Raw genomic sequence first — 22,817 nt, forward strand, 5'->3', positions numbered from 1 at the left:
GGTAAAAGCTGTATGTCCGAGCCATGTGGATGAAAGTTGCTGTATTATGTAAAATGATTTGAGATTGAGGATGAGTTTGCAGTGTCTGACTGCCGAGCTAACACCAATGTTGATATGCTACGATGTTTTAAATTCTTACATTACAAGAGAAAGGATTTTGAACGAGGACAAACCTGTGTTTGACACAGGTAACAGTATCCCAGGTAGTTCACTGTTATTACCTATTATACAACCTTCCAACAAGCCTTAGTATTATTTATCTGCTTATGCAGTTGTTAGGAGTGTTAAGAAAAAGTGTTTAGCAGTCAGTAACTGCAGATACGCATCAGTTTTACTGTTTCTCTCTTTAGAGTGTGACTTTTTTGTGCTCTTTTGTTGCTGCTTCAGAAAGGAGTGACAGGTGACACGGGCCCCAGAGGACCCGATGGAAAGAAGGGTGACATGGGCCACATGGGTGTCACTGGTCCCAGGGGATTTCCCGGACAGGATGGGTCGCCAGGCCAACCGGGCCAACCGGGCCAACCGGGCCAACCGGGATATCCTGGCAAACCTGTAAGTGTGCCTGCTTTCTTATCTGATGTTAACAACCATAGCAGTGAGAATAAAAAAGGACTGAAAAATGTTGGAGAAAAGACACTTTCCTGCCACACCTGGAGAGGTCAGGGTTGGGAGTTACTGTGACACTGCTGTCAGTGTGTGTGAGCTACATGAAGATGGAGAACTGAGCATTGAGAAGATCCTCTAAATCTGCAGGCACGAGCCAGAGCATGTTTTCCAAGTCCCAGAGTGGCTTCAGCTGAATCAAAGTGTAATTGTGTGTTCCAGGGTAAGCCTCCCTCAGACGAACATCTCGTAAAGCTCTGCACTGATGTGCTGCGTAGTAAGTATTTGTTTGTTTTCACATCACTCTGCGGTGCAAAAACCAAAGCCGCAGTTGTCTCAAACATGCATTTCACACAATAGCTTTTCATCCATATCCACTTGTTGCAGTAAATTGGCGAATGGGCTTAGTCTAGTTTAAGTAAAAGACAGTCTTAAACTCAGAATGAACGTGTTAGTCGTAATAAATCACCTCCTTCCTGTTTTTAGCCTTTGACGTAAAGAAGAATCCAGTGAATGTTTTTTCTCACAGCTCCTTTCCCCACCTATAGATAATAAAAAAGATGGATACTGTACTGTCACCTGCTGGTTTGTAAAGTCCTGTTCTGAAGCCTTGAGATGACATTTCCAATGTTGCCATCTCAGTGTTTTGAAACTGGATGTGACAAATGAGGCGTGGATGTGGCTGTGAAAGCATACACTCATGGACACGAGCTGAATAATGTTCTTTTCTGCCTCTTACAATGACCAAAAGTTTCAGAACTGGTTTAACGTTGGATTCAGTGTAACGAAATGAGTATTTCAGTATTTTGCTGACTTCTGTAGGGTCAAAAGGCCATTTCAAAAATGCAAAATTAAGACAATTCAGCATGTTGTCTGAATAAAGTCTTATGTTGTCTATACTATCAGGCTTTTTAACTGCTGCTCACAGTCCTGTCTGTCTGCTGTTTTGGGCTAAGCTTTTAGTACAAACCTAAAAAATACAGAGACTGCCTATAGATTCATATTATAAGACTGAATAACTGCAACTACGAGGCTAAAGCTGGCAATTACATGCCGTAGATTATAAGACGCATTAAGCAAAACAAAACAGTCAGATAAGTCAAACTTTACTCAGCTCATTCTGCGTGCTTCCTCCACCTCTGTACCATAGATTCATTAATGTTGAGTTCTCTGCAGCTGCTCTATTCCCGTGTTCTACTGCGCGACTGACAGCCTTGAGTTTGAAATCCGCTTCGTAAGCATGTCTCTTAACAGGTGCCATTTTAGGGTCCTTATACACACACTATAATATTATGTTGAAGCACAGTATGGATTACTCCGCACGTAACTCTGTTTGTTTGAATCGGTTTGAGGTCAGTGAGCACAACCAGAATTCATACATAAGGCGGACGGTCGATTTTTGAGAAAATTAAAGGATTTTAAGTCCTTATAGTGTGGAAAATACAGTGTATTGTTAAAGTGTGTAACAAAAGCAGGTGTGATGCAGATTGTAACAGATTCTTCTCATGTTGTGGCTGTGCCCTACAGACCAGCTGCCAGCATTGCTACAGAGCCTGACTCCTCACTCTAGGTGTGAACCCTGCCAGGGTGTGAAGGGTCCTCCAGGTGAGCCGGGAGCACCGGGACCCAAAGGCTCCATGGGAACTCCAGGCTACCCTAGCAGAAATGGCGCTCCTGGTTACCCAGGACCTCCTGGAATACAGGGCCCCGCAGGCCTCAAAGGTTTGATATGACACAGTTTCTTAAAGTTATGAACCAGTACCTTCAGACAGGTTCATGTTGCCTGTACACAAAGCTTCCTCTCACCAATGTTATATCTGCTCCACTGTGACAAAAAGCTCCGTTCTGGCTCCTCACACTGATGAAAACAGGGCAATAAGTAACAACACAGCATCGCAAAGAAGCGATGGGACAAAATTTACGACCGCTTTCATCAACAGTTAAAATCAAAACAGTGTCAATGATGAACAAATTGGATGTGTTGATGTTCACTGTACCCCATAAAACAAGATCATTAAACAAGCGAACATCAGTGAAAGTCAGCAGAGCAAAAGACAACAAATGCTCCACACCCATCTCAGTGAGCTGTTTGTGATTTATCACCACTTCAACACAGAGTGGCTAATCAGCTGTGGAAGATACCACTCCACTGCTGTGTAGCATTTTAACTTGTTAGGCCAGCCATGCAGCGACTTTGGAGGAGTCAGAGCTGGTTGAGAACATTAAGGGAAGACACTGAATAATTCTGTGCCCTGGATGTGCACATATCCAGTGCACAGGTAATTGTACAACTGTCAGTAATAGTTTAATTCATTTTAAGTTTATTTATGTATTTCTGTGGTTCAGTGCTACATAATCAGGGTTTATGCACAAAATCAGTTTGTGTGAGTGACACTTTGCACTTAGAACAGCTGTTTAGTTCCTCTGACAGGGCGGTGTGATATTACATGCTTCTGAGGCAAAGCTACAGTGTGTTTATTCTGCTAGTTTGTTGCATGCTTGTCACACTTCGGATCATCAAATACATTTTAATATTACACAAAAATCCTTCGAACAAGCCAAACGGAAGTATGACAAATTGGTACAAACCATACTGAGTGGAGAAGGCATTTTTCTTCTGAACTCTGCACACATCTGAATCTGCCAGTAGCCCTTTGTTAAATGCAGTGTGATAAAAAAGCGAGCTATGCCTAACCAATCCAGGAACTCCTTGACCCGGGATATGGGATAACAAAACGTTCTCACTCCCAACGCGTAATATTTTATGCTAGGTGACGAATCGTCAGTATATTACGCTTTTGGCCACCCGACATGCGGGTGGCTGTAGCTCGGGAGGTAGAGCAGGTCACCTACTGATCGGAAGGTTGGTGGTTCAATCCCTGGCTCCTCCAGTCTGCATGTCAAGTATCCTTGTGCAAGATGCTAACCCCCAGTTGTTCTCCGATGCGTCCATTGGAGTGTGAATGCAGTTCGAAAAAGCAGTAAGGTCAGAGAAAGTGTGATTGGGTGATCGTGGCTTTTTTTATAGAGCACTTTGACGACTCCGGGAGAGTAGAAAAGAATTAGAATCAGTCCATTTCCTATATTACGAGTTTGGAAAAATAATAATAAATAAACTTTATTTATAAAGCACACTAAAAAACCAAGGGTATACCAAGGTGCTTGACAAAAATAAAATAGGAAAAGGGAGATGGGAGGGAAAAGAGAAAGGACCTGGCACGTATCAATTATAAAAACCTTGACAATCATAAGATATAAAAGTAGTTCACAAGCATAACGGATAAAAATGTACAACGCACACCAAGTGTTAACTAGGTGGAAAGGCAAGATTAAACAAATAAGTCTTCAGCCGTGATTTAAACAGTGGCATAGAGTCAGACGTCCGGATAGCAACAGGAAGGTTGTTCCATAAGACCGGGGCAGCTACAGCAAACGCACGGTCACCACGAGACTTCAGCCGAGAACGAGGTTGCTCCAGAAGAATTTGGGTAGCAGATCTAAGTGCTCTGACAGGAGTGTGTAACCTCAGAAGCTCATTGAGGTAGCTCGGCGCCAAGTTATTAATGGTTTTGTAGGTGAAAAGTAATATTTTAAATTGAGTACGGTATTTAATTGGAAGCCAGTGCAAGCCAGCAAGAACAGGAGTGATGGAAGAAAACTTCCTGCTACCTGTCAAAAGGCGTGCCGCTGCATTCTGGACAGTCTGCAATCTAACGAGAAGGGTGGAGGAAAGACCAATGTAAAGAGAGTTGCAGTAGTCCAACCTGGAAGTCACGAATGCGTGAATGAGTTTTTCGAGGTCAATGTGCGGAATATAGCGCTTAGCCTTAGAAATGAGGCGCAGCTGATTAAAACTAGACCTCACAACAGCAGACACTTGCTTGTCAAATTTAAGCGAGCTATCCAGTAGTATGCCCAAATTACTGGCATAATCAGAAGGAGAGCTAGCAAAAGGCATCAGAGCAGCACACAGTTGGTCGCGGGGGATTTTACTATCAAACACCACAATCTCCGTTTTCTTTTCGTTCAGGACAAGAGAATTACTCTTGAACCAACCTTTAACCTCACGCATGCATTCACGAAAATAGTGAAAAGACATAGCAAGATCGTCAGTAATCTCAAAATAAATCTGTATATCATCAGCATAGCAATGAAAGGCAATATTATACTTCTCAAAAATTGCCCCAAGAGGGAGCAGATATAGCGAAAAGAGAATAGGGCCTAATACAGATCCTTGAGGCACACCACAGCGTACAGGTACCGAGGAAGATGAGAAGTTGCCCAAATTAACCGAAAAAGACCTGTCAGCAAGATAAGATTTAAACCAGTTGAGGGCAGTGCCTCTTATACCCACAGTATGCTCAAGTCTTAGTAGAAGAATGTTATGATCGACCATATCAAAAGCAGAGGAAAGGTCCAATAAGACCAGGACCACAGAGCGTCCAGAGTCAGTGCTTACAAATAGGTCATTGAGAACTCTAAGCAAGGCTGTTTCAGTGCTGTGCCGTGGCTTAAAGGCAGACTGAAATTTCTCTGCAATGTTGTTTGCGTCTAAGTACGTCTGAAGCTGAGAGAGAACTAGTCGCTCCAGGATCTTGGACAGAAACGGAAGCTTAGAGATCGGTCGATAGTTCAAAAGATCATAACAATCAAGATTCTTCTTTTTCAGAATAGGCTGGACTACAGCATGCTTAAAGGCCAGTGGGACAGATCCAGAGAGTAGAGAAAAATTCATTAAGAATAAAATGCTCGGTCCAATTACATCAAAGCAGCCCTTAACAATGCGTGATGGGAGAATATCAAACACAGCATTGGTGTTTTTCAGTTGATCAACCAGCTGCTTCAGAGTCGAAAGCGACACGGGCTCAAATTGATGAAAAGTTGAATTACACTCAGAGGAAAAGACAGGACAAGAGGCAGACGAAGAGGAAAGCTTAAGGGATGAAACCTTATCTAAAAAAAGAATTTGAAAACGCTCACAAAGAGCTTGTGAATACAGTAAAGGCATATCAGGACAGGGATTAACAACAGAATTAAAAATTTTAAATAGCATACGGGGGTTGTGACCATTAGCCACAATGACTTTGGAAAGAAAAGATGCCTTAGCCATTCTAGCAGCAGTTTGAAACTGTGAGCGGCTGGTCCGTAACATATCATAAGAAACCTGAAGTTTATCTTTTTTCCACCTCCTCTCATCACGGCGACAGACACGTCGTAAGGCACGTGTAGTATCATTTAGCCAGCAACGAGAGTAGGTTCTAGGGCGCTTCATTTTGATGGGAGCAACAGAATCAAGAATAAAAGAACAAACAGATAACAGGATATTAGCACAACCATCAACCGAACAGAGAGGACAGTCATCAGGTACAGCCAAATCAGAGGTAGATGAGAATAATGATAGCAAAGTATCAGCATAACCATCAGATGAGCGAACTGAGCAGCAGTCAGGAATTATAGGCGCCAAATCTAAAAAAGACACAGCAAACTTTGACACAGCTTCAGAGCTGAGTATGCGTAGCGGACGAGAAAGAGCTCCAGGCTGCAGTCCAGCGGCAGATGAGCCAATATCAAAGGAAATTAGAAAATGATCTGAAATCCCAGCGTCATTTATATCCTTAATACAAATATCCAGGCCATACGTAAAGACCAAGTCCAAAATATGGCCTTTAACGTGGGTTGGTTCATTTACCCTTTGAAGGAGGTTAAAAGAGTCCATTAAAGCAAGAAAGTCTTTAGCAAGCAGGTCATCCTTACAACAGATGTGTATGTTAAAATCACCAAGAATAAGAACAGAATCATATTTAAAAAGAACGGAACCCAAGAAGTCGGCAAAGTCCGAGATAAAACACTTGTTATATTTGGGCGGTCGATAGACCAACACACACAAAGTGGTCGTGGAAGCAGTCATCTCCAATAACTGGACTTCAAAACTAGCAAAGTTAGGTGAGGAAAGTTGCTGAACATTATATACGTTTTTAAAAACCGAGGCTAAACCACCTCCCCTACCAGAAAGCCTCGGTGAACTAAAAAAGGAACAGTCCAAAGGAAGAAGTTCAGAGAAAGGAATGAGCTCACCAGGGCGAATCCAGGTTTCTGTAAGGAATAAAACATCAAGGCCACTAGTAGAGAATAAGTCATTTAAAACAAAGGTCTTATTTACCAGCGACCTGACATTAAGCAGTGCCATCCGTGGCCAGGGTACTAAGTCACCTCTAGAAGCACGAGGCAGAGTGCATAGATTGCTTCGAAAAACTCCCCGTCGGCGCGATGTTATCCAAATCCGAGTAGGAAAGCGTGTCGCAGAGCGGGCAGATGCTTGGTGATCAGCCGGGTAAATCCAGCGACAAGTAAGCAGTTTAGTGTCCGGGCAATCCAGGGAGGAGGGAAAAAATGATGGCGTGTCCAGATTAACATGTACATGGTCCGTAATTCTGGCTCTGAGAAAGGCCCTGAGACGGACGCGACGGCCGCTCCGTCTTCCCCGCTTCCTGTAGCGTTTCTTGTGGAGACTAGGAAGCGGTAGGTAGGAGAAGCCGCAGGACGAATCCAGTTGTGGTAAGTTAGCGCTGCCCACACTCCAGCAGGGGTCGGCCCGAAACGAATGAAAAGAACGAAGATTTAAAAGTGTTTGCCTGTCATATGTAATCAGTCCACAACCACTAGATAAACATAAGACTAGAAAAATAAAGATAAAAAACACAGTGCCGAGGTCCATAAGGGAAGGTAAGGGAAAAAGGGAGGGTAAAAAGCGGCGAGACGGACGGCAAGCCAAGTACACCGGCGCCATCTTACTGATGAAAAATGAGGAAACATGAGAACTGTTTGGAATGACACACATGTAGGTTTATTTTACTTAAATCGCTTTGGAAAACACTATCTAACACGATTAAGGTGGTGGTTAAGATTAGGGATAAGGTTAGGGTTAGGGCTGGAATACATGGCTGGAGCGTGTATTACTGCGGGAGTGTCGTTCTATTCGATGTCATTCACAATCCGCCGCGTATCACGGGAACGCCCACCTTTCGCGTTCCCATGGGACGCCTCGGGATGTGACAAGTTGTCGGTATGTTACACGTCGGGAATGAGAACCACCTCGGGATAAAGATCAAACTGTGACACCTTGTTCACCTTGCGATAGTCAATACAGAATCCTATAGACTCTTTTTTTTCTACCACAGGAACTATGGACCGTGCACTCTTTCAGCCCTATGAGTAATTTGTCTTTTGTGCTCAGGTAACCAATAGGGCCTTAAACATACTGTCACGCCAAGGCTCTCTGGGCCTGTGTGAGATGGCAGGCAGCCCACAACCATAGCCTGAAACACCTCCAGGAAGGACTGGGGGTCATCTGCCTTCCTGTTTGGTGTAGCACCACCACCAGAGCAGGAGGCGATGAAGTAGCCCCAGACTGAGCCACCAGGTTCTCCAGCACCCATGTCTGTCACTTAGCCTGGGTGTCCAGCTGCCGCTTATTTGCGACCACCTGCTGCTGATGCTTGGCCACCATCTGAGCCAGTGCCTTAACTGGCTGCAGTACCTGTGGGTTCAACATGTCACAGTCATTCAGCTGACCCGACCATTAAACTCCTGCCACCATATTGGACTCGACTCATATGATGTTTTTCTGATATGCTGTGTTAGTTTTATGTCAGACAAAACATGATGGAAAGATTTCAGAAAGTTTAGCTTTTTAAAACTGGGAAGGTCGCAAATAGTTTTTCACAGTACCGTATATGAATATCTCCCACTGCGACCTCACTTTTGGAGTCAGCCTCTAGTTGCTAGGAGACCCACTGAACCTTTTGGTATCGTTTCCTTTTTCAGCATGGGAAGTTATTGTTTGCATGGAAAACAGATGTAAAATGTCCCCAAAACTCAAATTTACAGAAAACATGGCATTTTTGTTCCTGAAGCTCTCAGTCTGAATCTAATGTTAGTTTTTAAACACAGACCTATCATATCCCCAGGTGACATGGGACCCAGAGGGTTGAAAGGCAGAAAAGGAGATGGAGACCAGGGACCACCAGGACCACCTGGACACCAAGGTATGTTTCATTGTGCACATATTAACCTATTAACTGCTTTTACAATCCAATAACCTCCACACTGGTACTACCCTCATCTATTATTCACCTATGCCAGGAACTTTACCTGAGAGTTCTGGAAAATGTGTGAAAGCTCTTAGTAGTGTGGATGTTTAATAAATGCCACAAATATACCACGAATATGAAGCGCCTTGAGGCGACTTTTGTTGTGATTTGGCGCTATATAAATAAAATTGAATTGAATTGAATTGAATCGAACTTGAATGATATCCCATTCTTAATCGATGGAGTTTAATATAGTGCACATTTATGTACACTTATAAATGTACATTTAAGTACGTTTACAAGGTCAAACACTGATGTTGGACTGGAAGGCCTGACTCGCAGTCTCTGCTCTGTCATGCTGAGGTCAGGACTCCATGTCTTTATGTATCTTGTTTTGTTCACTGCTGCTCAGTTATGTTGGAACAGGAAGGGGCCATCCCCAAACGGTTCCCACAAAGTCGGGAGGATGAAATTGTCCAAAATGTTTTGTTATGGTGGGCATTAACAGTTCCTTTCACTGGAATTAAGAGGCCCAACTCCTGAAAACAATCCTGCACCAAACTTTCCACATGGCACAGTGCAGTCAGACAAGTACTGTTCTCCTGGCAACTTCCAAACTCAGACTCATCCATTTGATTCGCCAGACGGAAAACTGTGATTTGTCACTCCAGAGAAACCGTTCCACTGTTCCAGAGTTGAGTGGCGGCATAGTTTACATCACTAACACTAACACTTTGCATCGTGCTTGGTGATGTAAGGCTGGATGAAGTTGCTCATCCATGGAAACCAGTTCCATGAAGCTCTCTTTACTAGTGATGGTAAATTTGATTCTTTTTACTGAATCGAGTTTTAATGAGTCACTCACCAAAGTGAATCGGGTTTTTTGAGTCATTTGATTCACTGAGTCAGTTGACCAGAGTGTAAAAAATGGACATTTTCTCTCAAACTTAATTTGTTTCTCTTTTCATGTAAATCCTACTGCTAAGATGAATGATTCTAAAAAAACCCCAACTATTTTATAGAGCAAAAAAGAGCAAAAACATTTCTAAAATTAAGCAATTTCCTATCAAAATTGCTTAATAAACATTTATTTTGTTTATTTGTATTTTATTAGTATTTTCCTTAAATGTGTTAAATATATATTTTCTCATCTAAATGTCCACTGAGCTGTGAGCCAGGGGGCGGTAATGCGCCTTAACATTGGTTGCCAACCAAGAAGAAGAAGAAGCTGTGAGCCAGGAGGGAGGGGGTGAGTGAGTCCTGAGTAGGGGTGGGTTTTTATGATCGATTTATCAATTAAAATCGATTCTGGCTTGGATAACGTTAAATCGATTCATTAAAATCCTGAATCGATTTTTTAATATAAATTTATTTTGCCCGAAATGCCAGAATCTCAGGTGAAAGATCACAAAATTTCAACAAACACCAAACAGCTAAGACAGTAAATGAGAGCAGGAACACGGCTTCTGCACAAAGACGTAAACACACAGCGGGACCCGCGGATCAGAATCAGTGAGATGTGGCTTTCTCACCCGACAGCACGGACACGGTCGGGGCTGAAAGCCGACAGCTCGCTGATTCCGATGTTTCGGCGGGTCGGCGCTTTGTGTTTACGCCCTTTTTGCGCTGATTCTAAAGCTGTTAGTTTATCTCTCTCCAAACAATATTGACCGAACCAGCAGCAAAAGAAGATCCAAACTACGCTTCACATAAACATCGTCATGGATTCCCTCTGACTTTTGCTGTTTTGCTTCCAACACGATAAAATCACACTTCATGCACAGCTCTCTCTCTCTCTCTCTCTCTCTCTCTCTTCAAGAACAGTTTCCCGTCTAAAAATCTGTTTTCTGCATTATTCGCTTGCTTGTTACGCACAAGTCTACCGTTGTTTACAGGCTGTCGGCCGATGTTTTTTCCTTTTACTTACTTCCGAAAAGAAAACCTAATTTCTGCCGTTCAATACTGAACAAATTTAAACTTTTTAAAATTATACAAAATGCAAAACGCTTAGCTGTGTCTCTAATAAAACCGCTGTAACTTCAGAGGTAACGTTCATATGTTGATTAATGGTTTTCTTTCGTTTTTGATGTACTGCAGAATATTTTTATAAAATCCCAGGCCAGGAAAATCACCTTCATGTTTTTCTGTGTTTTATCTTCAGCTACTTTTACACAAAGGCATCTGCTGTGATGCTCACACCTTTTATAAAGTCTTGCATGTGTCAGCTTCCTTTTTATAGATACAAAAATATGTAAATGTACTTATAATATTTCTGACTGTCAAAATTTCCCAGATTCAAATCGAATCGAATCAAATCGAATCGTGGATCGAATCGATTCGGGACCTTGTGAATCGGAATTGAATCGATTCTAGAAATCAGTGACAATACCCAGCCCTAGTCCTGAGTGATTCGCTTACGCTTACGATTCAGCACAGGAAGGAGGGGGTGAGTAGCTCAAATGTGCTGTTAGCATGTTAGCAGAGCGATGCTACTGTGAACCGAGGAGCTATTTTCTTGATGTGAGCTTCTACTCAGGGTTTTTTCTTCCAGTTCAGAGCAGAAATGCTTTTGTTAAGAAACTGGCTGTTGTCTCCCCCCCCCCCACTATTTTAATTATAAGCTAGATATATTTCTACTAATGGAATTAGTTTGCTAACAGCAACAGGGATGAGTCAGTGAGTCAGTTGGGCTTGTGAATCATGATTCACGAGTCAGTAAAGTGATTCTCGAGTATTGAACGATTCGTTCACGAATCGAACATCACTACTCTGTACAGTGATCTTGAGCTAACCTGCAGGTTCACATCTGCACACTGTGCACTTCAGTACCTATTTATATTTATACATTTTTTACTTCTGCACAGTTGGTATGGAGCACCCATGATTTCACTGCATGTACAATGACATAAAGGGCTCTTCTATCTGCTGACCCCACTCTGTCATTTTATGTGGTCGACCACTTTATGGCTGAGTTTTTGTTGTTCCCACCCACTTTGTCATAATACCACTGTGGACTTGTTGCATTATTTTGTAAACCTATGATCTAACTGATTGGAACTTCCTAATTCAATTATCACTGACCTAAATTAGGCTAAGTACAGAGGTGGTTCTTATTTCAATCTTTTCTTTTCCCTCCAGGGATTCAGGGTCCCCGTGGCTTTGATGGGATTGGCCAGCCGGGCAACCAGGGAATCCCAGGCAAACCGGGCCCACCGGGAGATCCTGGCAAAAGGGGGAGCCCAGGACTTCCAGGGGTTTGTGACATCTCTATGTGCTATCAGACCTACAATCTCAGGGAACACTACAGCAAAGGACCACACATCTGATGACATGGGAGTGAGAGAGGTTGCTTTTGACTTGGCACACACTGCTGACACCTTTAAGACAGAGATATCTGCAGCCAAGGCAGTTGTAACCTCATGAGCTGGTATGAACAGAAATAGGGAGGGCATTGATTCATGATCACTGAATTCATGATCAAAGAGGGTCAAGCTGGCTAGCGTCCTAGATATTTTAAACTTCTAAAGTTTAAATAGTGAATTCTAAATCCTGATTGAGTCAGACGAACACCAAGAGCTGTAACTGAGTCGCATTGTTTTTGTCAGTGTAAGAGGCAAGAAGGCCAGGAATCTGAATAATAATAAATATGTCTACCTCCTTGTTTACCTGAATTACTGTTTAAGTTAATGATACAGAAGGCAAATATGATTAATACCCTCAATAAATATGTATAACATCTATTAATTAAATTGTGGGCTAATGTGAGAAAAGCACAATTACTATAAACTGCATATTAAAATATTAAAGAAATAGAAAAGAATCAGTTCTTATGCTGTGCTTGGAACCTCTGCTTTTCTACGGAGGATGAGCCAGTGAGGTTATTTCTGTCGTCTGTGCAGCTCTGCCGCTGAGAAATGATGCCATCTGCAAATGGTAAAAAGTGCAGCACCTGCCGCGATGATGAATTAGGATCTGTTGTATGGAACACGCCATTTTCACATGATTATGTTGCAAAGTTCAAAGGTTCATAACTGATAAAGATCTTGACCTCCTTCAGGTGCACAGTACATGTAATCACTAGGTGGAAAAACATATTTATGTCATGTTTTGTGCACAGAGCATCACAATTTGTTCTAATCCAAAGCTGTGACAGATGGGTTTGTTTTCATGAAACCTGTTACTGCTTTTAATCTGTCGTATTTGTTTTCTTGTTTACCAGTATTATGTATTCACTTTGTATTCCTTTTGTGTTCATGTGGATTACTGTAAAACCTCTGTCAGTGGCCTTAATTCACCTCATCTGCAGAATGAACAAGTCCTTTATATTTGAAGCTTAGATTAAGTTCTTTCTTCTTCTTTCAGGTGTGTATTTTATTTTAAAAACAAACTCTAATTGTAATATTGCTGCTTAAGCCACTTGCAAGTGAAAAGGTCATCCATGTCTTCAACATTATCCATCGTGTTTCTGCTTTGGATTTCTTTTCTCTATTTTAATACCGTTAAAATCCTTAATTATCTCTAGTCACTTTCCTTTTTTAATCATTTATTCTGCCTTATAAATTATACAGCTTTTTTTTTTTTTTTTTTTTAATCTTAACAGTCTCCAAACACCTCACAGGGCACAATCCATCACATCCTAGACCCCCTTTTAATTTGAAATTACTGGAGGAAATGTGGAGTTTTATTAATTTCAACCTGAAAACACAAAAACTAAAAACAGATATATGATTCAGACTCACGGGAGCCTGAGTAGTGAGTACTGTAGTAATATTAATATTCAAACACACCCTTATAGTTGAGAATTAAAAACAAACTATTCCTAATGATAAAGCTAATAATGAGAAAGTCGTGCTTGACAGTGTTAGCAAAATTTAGCACAGGTCAATGTACCGATAAAAACAGGGTACTTTCTATATCGTGGTTTGCAAAGATATATTATTGCAGCAGTGAATATATTTGGCAACATGTTGCTATTTAGAATTTTTTTTACAAAAATGAAACGCCTGTAACAGCGTTTGAACAGAAAGTTATGATACGGACGCAATTTACAAACAGCAAAACAGTATACATGTTATTTTTAAATAGGTTTTACTTTGTCAATGCATACAATGTCCTTTTTTAAATTTCTTCATATTTGGAGAAAACGCTCACATTTACTGTAGACAATCAGAATACTGCATTAAGAGGAAATGTCTCTGTGACCTCATGAAGCAAAACTTCTTATCCTCATTATGCAGAGTATCTATAAATATGTGAACTGACCAACCTTTGGTCCCAGGCTCAGTTGGAGCAGCAGCAGTTGTTTGGACTTCAAGTTGGGTTCATAGGCTGCCGCTTGGCTAATTGTTACCACAAAGGCCCCAGTGCTCCACAGAATACTTTCTTGGTCTTTTCTTACACAGCGTCACAGTCACAGAACAATGAACTGAATTAGGCATCCTTCTTAAATGTAAGTATGTTTAGTCGTCCTACAGCAGGATCCACAATGTGAACAAATTCATTTTACAATTATATGTTAATGATTTTGCGATACAGTACAAAACATAGCATTTTAATGCTAACAAGCTAACATTTAAATATTCCTTTTATTGTGTTTTTTAATTAACAAATTCTCTCCATTCTTTACCCAACTGAAAGCTAACAGTTAACAAAATCAACTCTGCTTAGCTGTGTACAGAAATGAGTGGAAAGATGGAGCCTAATAGGGCAGTTTTATCAGATCCAGGTAGACGGACTTAGCATGATGCAGCTTATCCTTGCTAACTGTTCTAGACGAAATTCAGTGAGCATTCTCATACAGGAATAATCAGTGAAACAATGAATGCAAGTACTGGGACACAATATGGTAATTATTTTTTCACACAACATCTCCGTCAGCATTTGTACAAGGTGTTTGTTTTCATAGGGAACAGCTCCCAGAGATTCCCAATTCCACGTATGGTTAGGATTGATAAGGCATGTTATCACTTGTAGACTGGAAGGCTTTACAATTTAGGAAGCCAATTTCCCAACAAGTCTGTTGTTTAAGATTTTTAATTTTTCACTTGTCAGAATAAACTTGGCAAGATTCATATGACTGCTGCGAGTGGGGATAGAGTACAGTTAAACTGAGTTTTTAAAACCCCAGCAATAAAATTCTGACCAGTGCCTTCACCATGATGAACGGCTTTTAAAACATCCAAATTCATTTTTGCAGAAAAATTAGTGTCTACAACAAGTGAGTCCAATATCCATTAATATGTGTATATGCTATAAATAGATATGAAAGTGGTTTATCCTCATTTCCCTGAAAATGAAAAACATTTACCCATTTGTAGAAATAATGGGATTTTCATCAGGAAACTCTTTCTCAGATTAGAACATTTAAATGCAGCTATTTTGCATTCATTGGTTTCCACTGAGTAAAATGACATAAACATTAACATAATGTTAATAAGTTTATATTGCGCATAGTTATTAACTGTTCACTCATCTGAATTTGTTTCTTTGTTTGGTTCCTGTTCAAAGTGTAATTATTGTTGAATATGTATAATCAGAAATGTCAGTTTAGGAGTTATTTCCTCTTTTCACCGTCCTATTTATGCGAATGCACAAATGTGTGTTAACAAGCGTGTGTTTCTCTTCAGCAGTCAATGCTGTCAAAAAGATGCTAAAACTTTCCTGTCATTGTGTTGCTATACACAATGTGCTTTGAGGTTGCAGCCAAGAAAGGTGTAGTTTGTGTCTGTGAACACCTGTGTGTACACCTGTGTGCACACCTGTGTGGAACAGCGCACTTGTATTCAAAAGGTTTCTCCATGTAACGATCTGCTAGGGAGTGTGGGGAGCCATAGCCCCGTCCCCCAGGGCGTGAAGCAGGTATGAAAGAGATCCAGGCCCCAGACATCTAGACACCCCAGAGTATGACAACCCAAGGAGGACCACCAGGGGGGCAACTGTGCCACCCTCCTGGGAAGAGCTGAGGAGAGCCCCAGATGAGAGGTCACCCAGCAGCCACGGAGCAGAGGCCAGAGGGGGTTGCAGTGACGTGTCTGTGGGCTCTGCCGGCAGCCAGCTGTGCCAGAGAGGACCGAGCCCTAGGCCCAGAGACCAGAGGGCCCCCCACCCCCCAGGGCCCAGCTGAATCACAGGCGCCAGGTGCTGCCAAGCAGCCACCTGGAGTGAGCTAGTACATACATGACCACCCAGCCCCAGACACCAAGAACCACCAACGCACTGACGTCTGAGGGCATCGGCCACTGGCAGGGAGTGTGGTGGGGGAGATAAGCCCTCATACCTTGGAGGGCCTGAGATGTTCCCAGAGAGGTGGACTCTAAGACCCGACCTGACATATAGACACAGACGAACAGGCACACACAGACAAACGTGCATTCCAACCCTCATGCACACATATACAAATACTCGACAATCACCCGATGTGGAGAAAGACACAAATAGACACTGTACACACAATCACACTCCCCAAACATACTTTCTACCCCAGGTCCAGGTACCCTAGCCCCCAGAGGGGGAAACCACACCTAGACCCAGGAGATGTTACCCTTTTCCCTGGGTGGAGGCAAGCAGACCGCCCCCGTATCTGCAGTAGCAGGGAGGCCCCACATCCCAGACCCCAATCGGACAGCCAACACCTCCCGACGGTTAACAGAGAACGGGGGTGAGTGAGGAACCCCAACCCCCCTCCACCCGCTCATATGTAGTGTTGCTGCGTGCTGTTCTAAAGTGCATTTAAAACACAGGAGGACATGGTGCTTCCTGCCAGAGAGCAGCACGGCTCCTCCCGAAAACCCTCAGTGTCTATATGCATTTAAAATTGAGGGTAGGGCACCAGTGCCAGAGGTGGGTTTGAATACACAGACCATCCTCTGGACGCTGTATAACGTGCCCACCCCCCATGTGGATGTCTAGGTTTCGGAATAAAATTGAGGCACAGGCGGCCAGAAGGGGACAGAGGGGGAGTGCCTCCCCTGCACCCTGGTGAAACACCTGCACCCCAAGCCTTGCATGTGTGGTTGATTGTGGTGGAGCGGGAAGATGGAGGCAGTAAATATTTCTTTCAAAATAAGACACAACTACAACACGGGAAAAGACCCAGGGAAACCGAGTTAATGACAAAAACCCTGAAAACCATAAATTTCACACCCAAGCCTGAACTCTCGCGGCCTGGCACCAAATGACTCACGGACCGATACCGGTCTGTGGCCCGGGGGTTGGGGACCGCTGTTCTAGATCAGCTGAAGGCCTTTCAGGGAGCTTTTAGAGTGACGTAATAATACTGAATTATAATAGTCCTGTCTATAATTAATAAATGCATGAACTACCTTTTCCACTCCAAGACAGAATGTTTCCAGTTTTTATGGATACTGTGCAAATGCAAATAACAAATCATGAAGGGCTCAAACGCTTTTTCAAACTACTGCATGTGTTTACTACACGCATTGAAGGTCATCCTGGTCCAAAAGGACTCCATGATTCCTCCCAGTGTTACTGTAGTCCAAAGTAATGCCATTCGGAGTAAGTATCTGGTTAGGCACCATACTTCTAAAACCTCTAAGGGTCAGGGTACAATAACATCAGTTTTATTTGAATTTAGAAGCAAGAAATGAGAAATCATCCAGGACTTTATGTCTGTAAGACATTCTTGGTTCTAATTAATTTTAATTTTGGATGAATAAAGCTGGGTATCATCTGCATTGTAATAAAAACTGCTCCCAGCACAGAACATATAAACTCTATGATTCACCTGACGTGTGAAGAGGACTCCCCAGTTACATAAACACATTTGAATCTGTTGAATAGATATGATTCAAAGCAGTATCAGTGCTGTACCTTTAAAATGGACAACGTGACCCATTAGCTGTTTTATAACTAGAGAGAGTATAAGACTGCAGCACTGCTTCCTGGTCTCAACTCCCGATAGTCACATTTTGGGGGCTTAATACATTTGGCCAGTTTGTGACAGGAGAACTGCTCCGCCCAAAGTGGGGTGGATGCTGTTTGTCCTTATAATTGCCCAATAGACAGTCAGCTTTCTAGACAGCCAAGTGTTTAAAAATATTATGTGGCTAAACATGTCTCTGCTGATTCACCTTGAGAGGAAACCAGCACAAACTCCAACATTGTTTTTGGTAAAGTTGCACAGCGACTCAAAACTGATGTTAGTGACCTCTAATTGACCTAACTGGATCATTACTGCTGATGTGATTTATAATTTTTCACTAGTGTCTCTACTTTCACGTTTCCCTGAGTTGCTTGTAACCAGAGTGTTATTCCTCGGCGGGTTTGTCTCAGAGTGGGAGGGGCTTCAGTGTTTTGAACTGTGTAGAGCATTTTTCCATTAAGTGACAATAAGATGGGAAAAGTTTGAACATGATGTAGACAGCACTGACCGTTGACATGTCAACATACATTTGCCACAAACAAGACAAACCTAACATTTCTCATTTTACAACTTCAGATAAACGTCATGCACAAGCTCAAAGTACTTGGAAATGCTGCTTTTAGTTAAATATAAATAGACTTGAAAAATACTTTTGAACATTTTACATTACTGAGAATTGAGCACCTTAATATGGAAAGGCTGTGTACTTTGTAGAACGAATCTTCATGTAATTAATAATAGCCCAAACCCTATAACTCTAAACAAGAATAGCAATATACTTCTTAATGATCAAAACAACTTGACATCTAGCAATAAGATACTAAGGTTGCAAAAAAAAGTTTAAGGTTAGGTAGGATGCACGTCTATCATAAAAGCCACCAGTTTTGTACTTCCCACTCTGGCTCCTAAATGTCATGCTACTTTTGCTTTTGCTCATAAGTAACTTCCTGTTATTGTGTTGAGGATTCTCACCTTATACATGAGTGAGTTGGTTATTTTTACCATTGCTGGTGCTATCTTGAAAGTGTTGTCTTATCATTTCACCATCTTCAGTGCAAAAGCAGCACGTACTGTATGTGTGAAAACCTTTTCCATGGTGACATCACTACCGGTACCTGTATGCTATGTTTGTTTCCCCTGTATTTATTATATATTTTGTAACCTAATGGTAATATTCATAAATGCTGAAAAATATCATGTTACAATGGTATCACACACACACATATACACACACACACACACACACACATACATATATATATATATATATATATATATATATATATATATATATATATATATATATACACAAATAAAATCTACAAATGGCAATATTGTATTTTTTGTAAAAAAAAAAAAATATATATATATTAAAATAATTCTGGATTTTATCACTCTGACTTGTTTATCTGCGTTTTCATTTGTTATTTTGACTTTAAAAATGAAGGTTTGGATCTTCAAAGACAACTGTCACAAATTCACAACAAGGCAGGTTGCCCCGTTTCTTAATCCATTTGGGAAATGAAATAAACTCTACTGAGTGTTTGTGGTAAACCACAGAATATTATAAAATTCATGCGGGTATCATTTTAAATCTTCAAATGTGCTTATCAGTATCGGAAGTGCAGTCTGATTCCTGTAAAGGAAACATTTTGTGCATGACGTAAAAAGCATCTTCTTAGCTACACAAAACAGTTGGCTAGAGCAGAAGACGACAGCTGACAGTTCTAAGACTTATTTATTATCTTCACGTGCTGAAATAAAACATAACAATGTGTTTTAAAAAGGTTAACTGTGCACATGCTGGGTGAAAATCTTTACACAACTAGTATCTTCAGTTGTATATAATATTGCATTATACTGTATATATTTTCAACCAGAATATATAATTAATAGTTACGACAATATTATTATTTTGGAAATAAAATAATAACAACTATGCATATACTTGTATTTTCATATATCACTTGTTAAACAGACGTGGTTTCCATTACTTGTATCAACAACCAAACATTCATTAAATTAGATGAACTTAACATCTTTGCATTCACCCAACAAAATTATATTGAGTTCTGTTTATGTAAAGAAGTGAGCATTTGTGTTTTCTTGTCTTTTTATAAATGTAGCAGATCTGAGTCTGTGAGTGCACATTATGTGTCTGTTCATCATCAGTACTAGACTGGATTATTAATCAGGCACAGTGGAATATGAAATGTCTCCTTTCTGCACCACAGCTTCACACAACGTTTCCATAGAACCTGAGGACAGAATGAAGTGCAAGTCACCGCTGCCTAAGAAACACTCAAACTGCCTGTGAGGAAACATGTTTCTGTTTAACAGTCACTGACTTTGAGTGGACTGTATTATGAATATCGCTGCTTTTTTTTTTTTTTTTACCATTTGACTTATGTTGTTTGTTTTTGGTGTATTTATTTGTTTTGTTTTTTTAAATTGTGAAACTGCTTCTACTGGTGTCTCTACACAGTAAATAAATATATACACTGCCCAAACCCAGAATGCAAGGCCCTAAAAAGGCTCCTCCACCCCTTTTATTCTCACTTTGTTGTTGTAAATTTGTTTGTTCTGTGATTTTCAATAAACTGGATACTACACTATTGACCGGTTATTTACGTTTTTTTCATGTATAAATAATTATAAATAATAATCATTCATATGAACCAGGCTGTTTTTTCATAGTTCACCTGTCCTCCAGGTGCACCAACTGTCCTTTCTCTCTCTCCGCCCTGTCTGTGCAATTGTGGGCATGACTGGATATCAACCAGTCTCTTCCAGCGTGGGTGTGGTCCTTGGACACCAAGCACACCTGTCATCCACCAATCAAACTCTGTATTTGAACGTCGACTTCACTATTGCCCATGGCCAGATCATTAACCTGCTCTAGCAGGATGGTTGTTCAGGCCTTTAGCTACAGACTGTTTGCTCGAGTTTATAACACCCACTCACCTTTCATTTCCTTTGTTTAGGAACCTCTCGAGAGAACATCATCTGCCTATCCCACTTTGACTTTGCATGCGGGAAAATGACTTGTCTCATGTAAGCAAATGGTAGGAAGGTATGAGAGAGCTTTGTTCACTGGGGCGTTAACTCACCTTCTCAGGAAACACAGTGAGCCCTTATCGTGACAGTATGTAAACCTTTTCTACCTAAATGCCTTTTGCCTAACCATCCGCTCAAAGTCTCGGTGGTTTAACTATCAGCTCATTCACTTGCTTAGTTTTAACCTGCGAAGAGTTTTGGTTGCTTAACTTCCTGAACAGCATAGCTTGCAAACCCAGCTGTATTTTTTTTATTGATATTAAAATCAACTAAACTTTTCTGTGATTGATTCCATTTAGGTAACTTGACAGATTTATAATGAAGTGATGCTAATAATCTCATTAACCTACATAATGCTGATCAGTTCTTTATGTCACCCTAGAACTGTGCAGCAACACTGTCAGTGAGGGGAAGTGTTACATTGTTTAATTCAGCAAAAACAACAAGGTAATTTACACCCTAATAAAATTGTGTTACCTTCATATCTTCACTAAATGTGTAAAAGCTTATTTGTTTATGAAACACATGAGGGTACCGATAATGCTCCAGCTTCATACACTGTGACCTGAACCTTTTAAAAAAGGAATTTCATTATTAGATATTTGGTAAAACACAAATATAAAGTTGTGTATCATCTGCAAAGCAGTGAGATTTGACATAATGACAATAATGTTCCTTCCAGGAAGCGATGTAATGTGAATAGGACTTTAAACACTTCCTTCAGAATGTACAAAACAAATCAAGCCATTTCATATCTATTTATTTAAGCTGCTCACTCGCCTCACATGTAAGTGATGCACTGTTAAAATCAGATGAATGATAGAATTCTAAACTGATGTGAAGTGGGTACAGAAAACTAGTAAAAGCTGGTCTCATGCAAATTAGTTTGTTAGTTTGGGGTTTTCAACAAATGTGTTAAGCTTCATAAAGGAGATGTTTATCACCAGTTGATGTGGGAGGTATTTACTGATTTTCCATGGAACCCCCCACTAACTCTCTAAAGCAGAGAGAGCCTTATCAGACAGCTCTGTTCAAACTTAATTAAAGTATGTTTACGTTTTGTTTATTGTGCATGAGTGCATTTACCTCAGAAGTGCTGGATGCCATTTGTGACATTAGTAAGATACGGTTTAACAAGAGAATCGATACTGCACTTAAAGCATCCTGTAAATAAAGAAATCTGTGAAAATATGCAAATAAATAAATGAATAAATGTAATAAAATATAGAAGACAAGCTCAAATAAGGTTGTACTTTTTTATTTTATGGTGATGAGGCTCCTAATATAAGTGTGTCATAGATGAGTGAACAGCTGATTGTATCAATGTAAAAACATTGCTAGTGCACAGACCACACAATGCATATTGCAGGAGAATGTGCCACAAATGTGTTTGCAGTGTGAGAAATCCGATTTGAAACAAAAAACATTTTCACATTCCTATACGAATGCTCTCACTTAGTGTTGGCACTCTTTGTGGTGCAGTATCACTTCCTGTTTCTGTTACAATACACAGTGGTGTGTTTGTGTAGCTTTTTTGTACAGCCCATTTCATTAAAAGCTTTTAGAAAATGTCTTATTTCATATTGTCATATTGTAATTATATTTACAGTATTCATTTAGCGAGAAAGCGAGATACTTCAACAAGTATGGTGTATTGTCTTGCAGAGGTCAATACTGAAGCACTGCTGCAGCTGCTGGCTAAAGAGAAGCATAAATTCTGCCAAACAGTAATTCACATCAGCAGTAATGAAACTCGGTTACATGAACCGGAGGTCACTAAAATTAATATTGAATCGACTTTGCCAAAATTCTGTAGTCTTCTCTGGTTCTCTCGCTAATCAGACCAGGAATCACATGATTAGCTGCATATTCTCCTTAAAATGCTGTCGGTCTGAATCGTGTCCAAAAATGGTTTGGGTTTTATAAATAGTGGGAAACTTTCTGGGGCAAAATTGGTCTTGTTAGGAGCGAAGTCATTCCTTGACTTTGTGTAGAAAAGTTCTCATTCTAGAAATCTGGCCAAATTTATTAAACCCCCTAAAATCCAGAGCATCCAGAGTTGGGACCAGGAAGCAGAGTTGCAGTCTTGCACACCTCTCTGCAGCTTCTCTCCTGTTATACCCCCAAACCGCATCCCCTTAGAGAGTGCATCTGCTTCTAAACCAACACAAAACAAATCAAAAATC

The 22,817-nt window shown here is 40.8% G+C and overlaps 1 protein-coding gene across 1 annotated transcript in view; it reads left to right on the forward strand.

Annotated features, from left to right (window-relative positions):
* LOC146379871 (uncharacterized) overlaps positions 1 to 18,821 on the forward strand; it is an 80,492-nt gene extending 61,671 nt beyond the window's left edge. The window contains exons 28-32 of the mRNA XM_084938744.1: positions 388 to 552; positions 826 to 880; positions 2,131 to 2,325; positions 8,571 to 8,648; positions 11,832 to 18,821. Of these exons, the coding sequence (XP_084794870.1) occupies positions 388 to 552; positions 826 to 880; positions 2,131 to 2,325; positions 8,571 to 8,648; positions 11,832 to 12,019 (681 nt within the window). The 3' untranslated portion in view covers positions 12,020 to 18,821. The remainder of the gene's footprint in view (positions 1 to 387; positions 553 to 825; positions 881 to 2,130; positions 2,326 to 8,570; positions 8,649 to 11,831) is intronic.
* Positions 18,822 to 22,817: the final 3,996 nt, after the last annotated feature.

Source organism: Perissodus microlepis, chromosome 9 (genome assembly GCF_051167445.1).
Source record: "Perissodus microlepis isolate ML-2025 ecotype Zambia chromosome 9, ASM5116744v1, whole genome shotgun sequence".
Lineage (NCBI taxonomy): Eukaryota > Metazoa > Chordata > Actinopteri > Cichliformes > Cichlidae > Perissodus > Perissodus microlepis.